This window comes from Otolemur garnettii, unplaced genomic scaffold (assembly GCF_000181295.1).
Source record: "Otolemur garnettii isolate 467f Iridium unplaced genomic scaffold, OtoGar3 scaffold00176, whole genome shotgun sequence".
Taxonomy (NCBI): Eukaryota; Metazoa; Chordata; class Mammalia; order Primates; family Galagidae; genus Otolemur; species Otolemur garnettii.
Window position 1 is genome coordinate 2825849 of NW_003852571.1, and position 12246 is coordinate 2838094.

The 12246-nt window shown below is 45.7% G+C and overlaps 2 protein-coding genes across 3 annotated transcripts in view; one reads left to right on the top strand and one right to left on the bottom strand.

Annotated features, from left to right (window-relative positions):
- The window catches only part of SPIRE1 (spire type actin nucleation factor 1), a 205718-nt gene extending 202449 nt beyond the window's left edge, over positions 1-3269 (top strand). For both annotated transcript variants that reach the window (XM_023519463.1, XM_003800472.3), the window contains one exon: positions 422-3269. In XM_023519463.1, the coding sequence (XP_023375231.1) occupies positions 422-680 (259 nt within the window). In that variant the 3' untranslated portion in view covers positions 681-3269. The remainder of the gene's footprint in view (positions 1-421) is intronic.
- A 7870-nt stretch (positions 3270-11139) lies between these two features.
- The window catches only part of PRELID3A (PRELI domain containing 3A), an 11155-nt gene continuing 10048 nt past the window's right edge, over positions 11140-12246 (bottom strand). The window contains exon 6 of the mRNA XM_012811820.2: positions 11140-11178. The gene's annotated coding sequence lies outside the window, so the exon portion shown is untranslated. The remainder of the gene's footprint in view (positions 11179-12246) is intronic.

Genomic DNA, 12246 nt, shown 5'->3' on the forward strand with positions numbered 1-12246 from the left:
CTCATCTGTTCCATGATGTTTAGGCAACGAGTTTACTTTTTTTCTTTCTTCTTTTTTTTTTTTTGTGGAGACAGAGTCTCACTCTGTTGCCCTGGTTAGAGAACAGTGTCTTCACAGCTCACAGCAACCTCAAACTCTTGGGCTTAAGTGATTCTCTTACCTCTGCCTCCCCAGTAGCTGGGACTACAGGCCCTCACCATGACATCTGGCTAGCTTTTCTGTTTTTGTAGAGATAGGGTCCTGCTCTTGCTCAGGCTGGTCTCAAATACCTAAGCTCAAGCAATCGACCCACCTCAGCCTCCCAGAGTGCTGGGATTACAGCATGAGCCACTGCACCCAGCCTAACACATTTACTGTTTTTTAGTATTACAGTAGATCTATAAGTAATGATGCTGGACATATTTTGGGTTCTTTCACCCAGGTTCTCCTCAAAATCTAAGTCTGTGGATAAATCTGATGAAGAACTCCAATTTCCCAAAGAGCTGATGGAGGACTGGAGCACCATGGAGGTGTGTGTGGACTGCAAAAAGTTCATTTCGGAAATCATCAGTTCAAGCCGACGCAGCCTAGTGTTGGCTAACAAAAGAGCCCGGTTAAAAAGGAAAACACAGTCTTTCTATATGTCCTCACCAGGCCCTTCCGAGTACTGCCCTTCAGAGAGGACGATCAGTGAGATCTGAGCCCCGTGCCTTTCAGTTGCTTTTGTGTCCAGAGTTGGCATTAGTGTGTGAGAACACTGAACCAGACTGTCTCTCCCTTCCATGCTTTTATTTCATAGGCCTGAATTTGCATTAAATGAGACCCTTGCTGCGTCGCCTAGCTTACAGACTGAACACTGTGTTGATATCGATTGACGACATGTGACAGATCAGCCCCCTGCTCATTTGCAGTGAGAGAGGACAGTGGTTAGAAAATTTTATGTGTGTGGCTCTGGGAGTCAGAAACTTTTTCCTTAGTTCAGATATTTACTGGTCCTCAAATAATTTCCTAACTAAGGCAAAAAGCTTCTCCTTGAGAAACCGGCCTAACAGAGGTGTCGATGTTAGCACAGTCTTAGCAGTAAGTCATATTGGCATTTCCACGTGACAGTGTTTCTACTCCATCTACACAGGGATCCAGAGCTCTGCCACAAACCAGGTGCCTAGAAATGGTCTGGGCTGTTTATTGTCTCACAACACAAAACCTAAAAGGATTTGCTGATACTATCAACTTTTTTGAAATTATTATTGCTCTGCAAGAGATTAACATCTGCATTCTAGCGCACAGCATCTGAGCAAGCTGCACACCGCATGGGTGGCCATTTCTGCTAAGCTGCCGTGGATCAGAGTCTCCCAAGGAGGGGTGGGTTTTCCTTCCCTATCTTAAATATATTATAGTTGCTAATAGTTTTAGAATGAGAGTCTAAGAATTAAAGTTTTGGGGAGTCTCAAGATAAAGGAAGACTAAAAATCTTGTCAAGAGGTTAACTGTGAGAGGGTCCTGGCAGCTCAGACACCAGCCGTAGGCCACACTGCAGGACAACAGAGCTCGCATGTTCACCTGTGTCTGCAGGAGAGTGCAACCATCATGACTGAATTAAGCCACAATTTGATAACTCAGGTCTCCACCTGAGATGTATTTTCATAAATGAATTTTAAAAGAAAAATATCTAGCTCTTTTATTAAAATTAGAAGACACCCTGCTGACAGGCAAAATTTTCAGATGCTTTCTGCACTAGTTTTCCTTGTAAATGATGTGAGTGAATAGGTAGGGTCTCTGATGAAGGCGCTTTGGAGGGTGCGTATGTACCTCAGATGTCTCAGCTTACGTGGCCCACACCACGGGCTGTAGTTCATTATTTTGGTGTGCTTACAGATGACCACCCAATCAAGTTCTAGTACCAACTGGAAAATCAGTTACTGCGCATGCACAGTGATGCCTGAGAGCCACAGGGACGTCTGCAGTCAGCATGTGAGAGGCATGGCAGTCGCATCTCACACCACGTTTAAATATGTAACATTTCCACACTAACGTAACAGTAATACCTCAAGACTTCTCCGGTAGTAGTTTTTAATGGATTGAAATTTATAATTTAGAAAATGGCTTAAAATTACTTACACTTATGAAATAAACTTTACCAATTGACTAAAATAATGCATGTTAACAATTCGTCTGGATTTGCATGTAAAAGTGGGCTACTAGAGAAGCATTATTTGTTTGAATTATTTTAAAGACTCCTATTTAAGAGCTTTAAAAATTGTATTGGGTGACTCTCATAAAATTTTCTAAGAGACTGTCTGGATTCACCCCCTTTACTGGCCCCAGGCTTCAGCTGCTTAAGTTCCTACCTAGAAGGGTCCTCAGAGCGGGGTGGGATTTCTGTATGTGTATGAGCAAGCACCTAGGAGAATGTGCTTTTTAAACTTGACTAATTACTGTTCTTATTAAAAATATAAGAAACTATACTCCCCTATTAAGAATTTCAGAAAGCAAATATCTAGAAACTCTCTGTCATTTGCTGCATCTGTTTTGGGTCTGTGTGACTATATGGGATGATTTGGGCATTATGATCCCCTCTTACCAAAGTATTAGAATGTAAATTCTTCCACAGCACTAACAGAGTTTGCCAAGGGCATTAAAGAAGTCAAGTGGATAGGGTCTATGAAGCAGTGTAAGAAGAGCACACGGCACGCTTAAAACTATAAAAATCAAATTAGCATTGTTTTTGCTTGCCAAAACTCACTCTTGCATTTAACCCTCCCATATCTGATACATACACACCCCTTCAACACTCCACTTAAGTTAGGTAACTTCCATAGGGTAATTCACTAACAGCTTGCAGAGTATGATTTTTTAAAACCTAGCATACTCTGACTTTAGGCACAACTGCTTTTTTCTCCTTATAAAACAACCTCCTTTTGCAGTGTTTCTTTTTGTCATGGTTTCCTACTGTCCAGCTTTTATTTCTAACCCAACAACAAAAATGTTGTGGTCTGCCCGGTCACAGCTGGCGTCTGATGTGTCTGCAAGCATGTGTGTGTATCTGAATGGGCATCCTGCTCACACCCCAGCTCCCTCCAGGCCTGGCACCAGTTCCCTTTGTCCCACACATCATGAAGTCACATTGTTGGGATACCTGTGCTTCCTCCTCACAGCTTAAGTTCCTGGCAGTATCAGAGTATACAGGGATGCTTGTAAATACTGTAGCTATTTATTAATAATTGAAAGGCATTCTTTCAGTGGACAGTGGACTTAATCTCTCAAGGCAAGTGCAAACTCAAATAATTGATATGTACACTAATTTAACAGTCTTACTACATTCCAAGTGTTAAGCCTTTCAGATTAAACCAGAAGTGATTATGTAGGAGTTTTAAAAATAATCTTATGTTTGAAAAGTTTATGTGATTAGCACCATGAACTCATACGATGAAATTTTTAGGGCTTTTATTTTTCTAACTATATTGATAAATATAGGCCTGGATTTTAGGTGTTACATAACAAACATGAAAGTTTTAAATTATGTTGCTATTTGCTAAAGCAAAATAGCAGAAAATTTTGTACATGCAGAACTGTTGAAGGACCATGAAGAAATATGTCTATTGACTGGGCTTCCTGGTAGCTTCCTGTACGTGTAGAAGTCGAGGCCCAGGTGGCCTTCAGGGGACATATGGTACTAAATGTTTCCCATTACAATCTTTTATTTTAAAATTTCCATTAAAATCTTTTAATATTTATCTAGGAATAAATAAAGTGGTTTTCCGTCATACCTTCCGTGTTGAGTTCATATTGTAAAGTGTGATGTCGTTTGGTAAGTAGCTGTTACAAACCACCTATGTTGGGAAGGCAAGGCATTTTAACAGCAGTAGCTAGGTGTCACTGAGAAATACAATCTCTAAGGACCACACTGGGAAAATCAAAATGGGGCCACCACAAGTGACTCTGCTATCAAGCAGCCTCAAGTAGGAAATTAAAATTATTAAAGAGTAAATAACATTTTAACATGTAAGTCACATATAGGAAGACATTGTGTAGAAGTGGATAAAGTTTTTTCAAGTAGTTTTATTGAGGTATAATTCATATTCCAAGAAAACCAGCACATTTTTCATGTATAGGCATACCTTTTTTTATTGCATGATGCTTTACTGTGTCAGGGATATTGCATGTGGCTTTGCCGAGTGTCAGGGATACTGCATTTTTTATAAATTGAAGGGTCTGTGGCAGCCCTGAGTCAAGTCAGCAGTCAGTTGGTGCCATTTTTCCATTCTAAATTTTTTCATTATTGTTGTATCTTTTATGGTGATCTGTGATCTTTGATGTTACTGTTTTAATTGTTTTAGGGCACCATGAACTGTGTTCATATAAGACAGAAAACTGAATCCATAAATGTTGTGTGTTCTGAATGCTTCACTAACTAGCCATTCCCATCTCTGTCCCTCCCTTAAGGCCTCCCTATTCCCTGAAACACACCAATATTGAAATTAGGCCAATTAATAATAAGCCTCTTAAGTGTTCAAGCGAAAGGAAGAGTCTGTCTCTTACTTTATTTATTTATTTTTGCAGTTTTTGGCTGGGGCTGGGTTTGAACCCATCACCTCCAGCATATGGGGCCAGCGCCCTACCCCTTTGAGACACAGGTGCCACCCTGTCTCTTTAGATCAGTGGTTCTTAACTTCCTAATTCTGCAACCCTTTAATACAGTTCCTCATGTTGTGGTGATCCCCAAGCATAAAATTATTTTTGTTGGTACTTCATGTGTGCAAAAATATGTGTTTTTCAAAAATATATTTTTTCCAATGGTGTTAGGTGACCCCTGTGAAAGGGTCATTCGACTCCCAAAGGGGTCGTAACCCACAGGTTGAGAACCGCGATTTTAAATGAAAAGCTAGAAATGATTAAGCTTAGTGAGGAAGACAAGTTGAAAGCCCAGACAGGCTGAAAGCCAGGCCTTTTAAGCCAGTCCGTAAGCTGTGAACACAGAGCAGTTCTTGAAGGAAATGCTGCTCCAGTGAACACACAAGTGATAAGCAAAACAGCCTCATGCTGATATGGAGACCAGAACATGGCCTTACATCCAAGCCTCATCCAGAGCAAGGTCCTAACTGTCTAAGTCTATGAGGCTGAGAGAGGTGAGGAAGGGGCAGGAGAGAAATCGGATCTCTTCTGGTCAGAGACGCTGGTGCATGAAGTTTCAGGAAAAAGTCACCTCTACACCGTAACAGAGCAAGGTGAAGCAGCAAGGGTGGCTGTGGGAGCTGCAGTGGGTTATCCAGAAGATCTGAGGTCACTGATGAAGGTGCCGACACTAAACAGATTTTCAGTGTCAATGCAACAGGCTTCTCTTGGAAGAAGTGGCCCACTAGAGGTTTCCTAGCTAGAGAGGAGACATTAATGCCCAGCTTCAAAGTCTGAAAGGACAGGCTGACTCTTCTTAGGGACTAATGCAGCTGGTGACTCTGAGTTGAAGCCAGTGCTCCTTGACCATTCTGAAAAATCTTAAATCTACTCTGCCTATGCTCTATGAAGGAGACAACAAAGCCTCAGTGACAGTGCACATGTTTACAGCACAGTTCACTGAATATTTTAAGCCCACTGTTGAGACCTACTATTCAGAAAAAAAGATTCCTTTCAAAATGTAGAACCTCTGTAGTTGACCATCTCCCCATACCACCTCAACTTGACCTGATTTTCATAGACCAGACATGCACCACATGTTCGTATGAGTATAGTAGGCCTAGTTCCTTATGTTGAGTGGCCATGTTGACCAATTTGTTACAGTTCCCTGAGTCATCAACTTAGAGGTTCTACTGTATTACTGCTCATTGACAATGTACCTGGTCATCCAAGAGCTCCAATAGAGATCACTACTGTTTTCAGCATCCATTCTTCAGACCACGAATCAAGGAGTTATTTTCACCTTCAAGCTTTATTTTAGGAATACATTTCCTAAGGCTGTAGCTGCCACGCACAGTGATTTCCTCTTATGGATCTGGGCTAAGCACATTGAAAACCTGGAAATGATTCACTACATAGATATTTCTGAAAGGAAGAGTCAGAAGATGCAGCAGACTTCACTGTGTCACCAAGAGGACCAGCCACTCCAGCCTTCAGCCCCCACTCCGTTCTCTCAGCCACTCCAGCCTTCAGCCCCCACTCTGTTCTGTCATCACCGAAGACCCTCCAGCAGCAAAAAGATTACAAGTTGCTGAAGGCTCAGATGATTAATATTTTGTAAGGGATGAAGTATTAAAGTACGTGCTTTTTTCAGACATGACCCTATCGCACACTTTGTAGACTAGAGTACGTGTGAACCTTTAGATGCCCTGGGAAAACAAAAAAATTGTATGACTCGTTTTACTGCAGTATTGATGGGGTTGCAGTGGTCTGGAACCAAACTTGCAGTGTCTCCAAAGCAAGCCTGTATACAAATGGATGAGTTTGGGGTGAAGCCTTTATATATACTTTAAAAATAAAGTTCCTCAGGGGCATACTCCTAAAATGTGAGCCAAGGAACATTCTTAACAATTTTATGTGAACTAAGGTAGATGCAGCACTGACCCTGGAAACACCTTAAACATGACATCATACAAGCTCCACACAAGCTGTTCCTCAGTTGCCATTTTGTAGGCACTACTTCTCTGGCCTATTCCATTAATATATATATAGCGTTTAGGAGAGTGTGTGTGCAGACGTGCAGCTAGACCCCAATGCTGTGGACACGTTGGTGCCTATGAGAAGCAGTGTGGCCGCAGAGCTAATAGGATGACGCTCTTGAAGAGCAGGACTTCAGTGGGGCTCAAGCTGAGCACCTACATGTGTGACACAAGTCAGCATTCAGATTTCTTTTGGCACCAAGAGGGCCAGATGCTGTCCCAGCTGCTATGTGAGGCAGGTCATCCCTAGACAGAGGAGAGTCCCCTCCCTTAGGAGCAGTAAGCATGGTGCCGGACCAGGCAAGCTGGTCCCCAAGTCTGTGCCTTCTGCGTGTCCTCCTGTGCCTCAGCGCTCCCTTCTGACAGCACAGTTGTAGCAATCGTGTCTTGTCCCTGACCTGCCTGCATCCCTGGGCTCCAGAATGACAGCAGAGAACTTCACATCTCAACACCCCGGAGCAGCAGTTCTTAGGAGAGCAGAGTTGCTGGAGATAAATCCCTTCATCAGGTTCCCAAGCAGATGCCCTGTCACAGCAGGGGCAGCATGTGAGAGCAGTGAGGGACAGACGGGTCTGATGCAGCTTTTGCAGTGTGGACTCTGAATTGGCCAACAGAAAACAGAGAGCAACTTCTGTGGAAGTGATAGGTTGTTGGTCTTACACATCCCAAAGGGAAGAGAAACCTAAGAAGAACTCAGCTTGTCCACCAACCAGGGGAACACAGCTTGAGATAAAAAGCTAGGGTTTTCCTGCCACCATCAGGGGCACTCCAAAGTCAGATGCACAGGTTGTCAACTTGGGCTGAGTGCTCTGGGTGTGACACTGGACATTCCTTGGAGCAGTGGTGGTGAAAGCGAACCCAGCAGGAGCCAGGCTCCTCTGTTCTAAGGGCTTTCAGGACCCTTGGTTCTGATAATTGAAAAAACTAGTATGTAATTAGCAAAAGTAGAGTCTTGTTCAGCAATACCTGGTTTTCCATTACCTGAAATAGTTCTAGAGCTAGTTCGCAGCTGCCTCACGCTGTGGACACTCTGAACATTTACTGTTGAATTCGTCAGTGTCAGAGCAGGGGCGTTAGGTGAGGTGGTCTCTAAGGTCACTTTCAGTGAGGAGAGAGTCAAGATATTGAAACAAAACAACCAACCCTTCACAGGTACCAACCCATGACGACATCTTGACCTGAGCTCACAGTGATCAGATGCTAAGAAACATCTTTGTGTAACCCAGGGCAGCTCTTCTGCTGCAGAGCAGCATGGAATGACCAGCAGCTTCTAATCATGATACTCTGTGTCGATGACAAACCTGAGTATGAACATGACATGAAAGCAAGAGAAAGTGAAAAATGGGTTCATTTATTTGAAACTCAAGGCAAAGGCAAACTCAGTTTTACTGATTCCTGGCAACAGAGCAAGACCTCATCTCTTAAAAAAGAATAACAAATGAACTTAAGTCTACCTCTCAAAAAGAAAACCTCAGATGAGCTGACTATATTAAAAATACTTTGTTCTATCTTAGGTCTCATGATCTGCGCATACATCCTCTCCAGAAAGGAAACCACACTACAACCTGTTCCTCTCAAATGGCAACGTTTAGTCTCCACATGTTTGTGTTAACAGCAACCAACATCAACAACACTGGGAAGACGAACACACAGGTCACAGCCCTTGCACCTGCTGTCTCACAATACCAGTTACTTGCAGCGTATCTGCAGACCCCCCTGTAGGGACAGGCCCCCTGTCCCATGCAGACCCCCCTGTAGGGACAGGCCCCCTGTCCCAGGGGGTAGCAGGCACTTGGCATTTCTTTGTTCCCACAGTGTATTCACATTTCCTGCTGGAGATGTAAAAAGAAGGGTGTGACTGCAGAAAGCAGGCCCTTCTCATCCTGACGTGGATGAGTCCTAGAACTTCTGCCTCTGAGCAATCCAGGACACGAGGCTGTCTTGGCAGATTTCTCTTCCAAGCGCAGGGATGCCCCGAACATGGACATGACAGCAGTGTTCAAAGATGATGAAACAATTCTCTGTCATTAAAGTTAAACTGTAGACTTTTCTCAAATTAGTAATTGTTAAACTGCTCTCATTAGAAACGTTAAACTGCTTCTATGACACTTTTTTTTTTTTTGAGACAGCCTCAAGCTGTCCCCCTGGGTAGAATGCAGTAGCCTCACAGCTCACAGCAACCTCCAACTCCTAGGCTCAAGCAAGTCTCCTCCCTCCACCTCCCAAGTAGCTGGGACTACAGATGCCGGCCATAACACCTGGCTATTTTTTGGTTGCAGCCGTCATTGTTGTTTGGCAGGCCCGGGCTGGATTTGAACCCGCCAGCTCAGGTGTATGTGGCTGGGGCCTTAACTACCTGAGCCACAGGCGCCCGCCACAACGCCCGGCTATTTTTGGGTTGCTGCTGTCGTCGTTTGGCAGGCCTGGGCTGGATTCGAATCTGCCAGCTCAGGTGCACGTGGATGGCACCTTAGCCGCTTGAGCCACAGGCACCGAGCCCATGACACTTTTTCATACAACATCTGCTTTTGTGAATTCGCAATAGAAAGAGCTGTATGAATACTGAATCGATTTGCAACCAAATCAGAAGTTACAAAGCTAAATAACTTTACACTAAACAAATACTGAAAACAATTACTACTGCTTCCTTAGTTTATTGACTACCTCAAGAAAAAAATTTTTAAATTTATATGTAGTGGAAAGCAAAAAGAATAAAACACCTACTGCACACCAGTGAAGTTGCTGGTCACTGACAGTGACAACTCTCCTTGCCCTAACAAATGTAGATGTCCTCCCAAAACACACAGGGACCTCTGTGCACCCTCACCACTGCAGAGGGTCACATCACAGGAGGCTGCCTGTGTCAGATGGTCACCTCCCACGGGAGGGAGCTGCTGCTAGAGAACATGCTACGGGCGGAAATACAGAGAGATCGAGCCTGAGAGGCTCATCCGTGGGGTCCCTCCTGGACCATCACCCTGAGGCAGCAGTGGGCATGCCCAGGGTCAGCAGCAGGAGCCCTCACTGCCTTCCAAAATCAAGAATTAGGTACCAAACAGATAATCCTTAAGAGTGACTTTTCTTCAAAAGTTAAAAAAAGACACAAAACAGATCCTATCTGTGTTTAGTAAAAGGAAGAAAAGAAAACACCACACACATACTTTCAAGTACAAAGAGAAGTTCTGAAAGGCTTTGTAAAAGGGGGCCGGCAGAGGGAGGGGAGGCCTTTACCCTAAGCAGACTCTTGTTCCTTTAACTATAAACATCGGCTGCCTTTATATTTTAAAAAATAATAAATTGTGTTTTGTTTTTTTTTGAGACAGAGTCTCATTTTGTCACCCTCGATAGAGTGCTGTGGTGTCACAGCTCACAGCAACCTCAAACTCTTGGGCTTAAGCGATTCTCTTGCCTCAGCCTCCCAAGTAGCTAGGACTTTGGTTGCAGTTGTCGTTGTTTAGCAGGCCCAGGGCCAGGCTTGAACCCACCAGCCTCAGTGTATGTGGGTGGCACCCTGCTCACTGAGCTATGAGCACGGAGCCAAAAAATTAATGTCGTTTTAAACAACTTCAATTTACAGATGGTAGGCAAAAGACCTTTGCCCTCATCCTGAAATGCCAACAAAACCATAAGGAGAAAAACAGGAACACAAACCAGAAACGCTGAAGCATCTGCAACCACACTGGGCTAGACAGCAGGGGCTGGTCCATGACATGAGGGTTTGGGGGGCAATACATCCCTGGGACAGGGCAAGGCAAGCAAGGCTGGAGGGTGCTGCTTCACAGCCTATAGAAAGGGCAGTTAGACCCCCAGGTCCCCATTCCTCTTCTAAAACACTGAGTCTTGTCAGGAGAAGCTGACCTGCTTTAGAGAAAAGCTATTTGGGGGCCCTGGTCCCTCCACAGTGAGCCCAGCAGGTAAAGCGCCACCACCCCCACTTCCACCTCCCTGCCCAGGGTTGCAGCAGGTGAGTATAAGTAGACAGGAGGACACAGAGGCACCAAGGGTCAGAGAGCGAGCAGGCTGCTCAGGTGCGCAGAGGGGCTGAGCGGAGGGAGGTCTTAAGGGGTCATCTGAAAGGAAAGAAGGGACTTAGCAAACCCAAGAACTGGCAGAAAAGAGTCAGAGCCCCCACCAAGGGGGGCCCTGTGAATGCCCAAGAAAAATCCACCTAGAAATGGCCACAGGGCTGGACGGGGGCAAGGATGTCCCAGGTGCTGGCTTTGAGCTGGCTTTCTAGCCGGCTTTCCAGCCTGGCCCTTCCCTTGCTGGCCCAGCTCTTCCCACTGCCTGGCTCTGGGAAAAGACTAGAGTTTCTAGCTGCACCCTGGCCACTGTGTCCTAGGAGGTCACCTGGGGGGCCCTTGGAGGAGGCTCTGACCACACCATGGCTGGTTGCAGCAGATCCCACCCCTCCCAGAGTGGGCCAGCCAACCACAACCAGACTTGCTTGCTCTCTTTTCTTTTCACCTTCTGTTTCCTTTTCTTTTTCTTTCTCTCTTCTTTTTCTTTTCTCTTCTTTCTTCCTTTTTTGATTTTTTTGGTGAGGTATCTGATTAAAGATGAAGGCAATTTAGCTCTGGCTATGAGGAAGCAGAACCGAAGGAGCCCACAACCCACTTCAGGTGACACCATCACATGCGCACATATCACCAGGCAGGCATGCACCACGCACACTCTGGGTGAGGCCCCAGCAGACCACGACCTTGGAGTCTAGGTGAAGGTCTTCAGCAAAGCTCAGCTACCTGGGGAAAATCAGCAAGAAGTCCCTGAAGACTCCTGGGGCATAGTACCATTGCTGACCAAGGGGCCTGAGTGAGCACATGCTGTGGACGGGGGACAGATGGTCATACCGACAGCACGGCACTGCACAAGGCCGAGGAGCCCCAGGGCGAAGCAGAGCCCTGGGCAAAGAAGAGCATGACACTCGGCTACTCCCACCCCTACGGTGTCAGGGCCGTGTCTGGCGATCCAGCCACTAGTAGCCAAGGAAGTCACGGAATGTTTGGGAAGCTCAAGGAAATGACAGAAGTGGCTTTTGCCACCAAAAGGAAGTGGCCAGTGGTGGCTACACAGCTGAGCACTGACTGTGAGCAAGTGAAGAGCACAAACATCCTTCACAGGAATGTGTACAAATTCTGCCCCAAATGAAAAATTCCCCTCACCAGCACAGCCTCCGACAGGCTCTGGGTCTATGGCTAGGCTGAGTGACACAAGTTACAAGGCAGTCTGCAGGCAGCTCACCAGGGATGCCACTGCCTTCCACAGCCACCAAGAAATCAATCATGCCACAGAACAGGAAATGAGGTGGAAGGAGGATGGTCCTAGTGACTTACCACAGCAGGCACTAGGAACACAGGATGGAAGCCACGTGCAGCCGCATCTTCCAAGCATCCACACAACGTGTGCACTAGGCGCCACACACCACGGGCACTCCACACACCACGGGCACTCCACACACCATGGGCACTCCACACGCCACGGCTACTCCATACACCAGGGGAACACCACACACGACGGGCACTCCACACGCCAGGGGACCACCACACGCCAGGGGTACACCACACGCCACGGGCACTCCACACGCCAGGGGACCACCACACACCAGGGGAACACCACA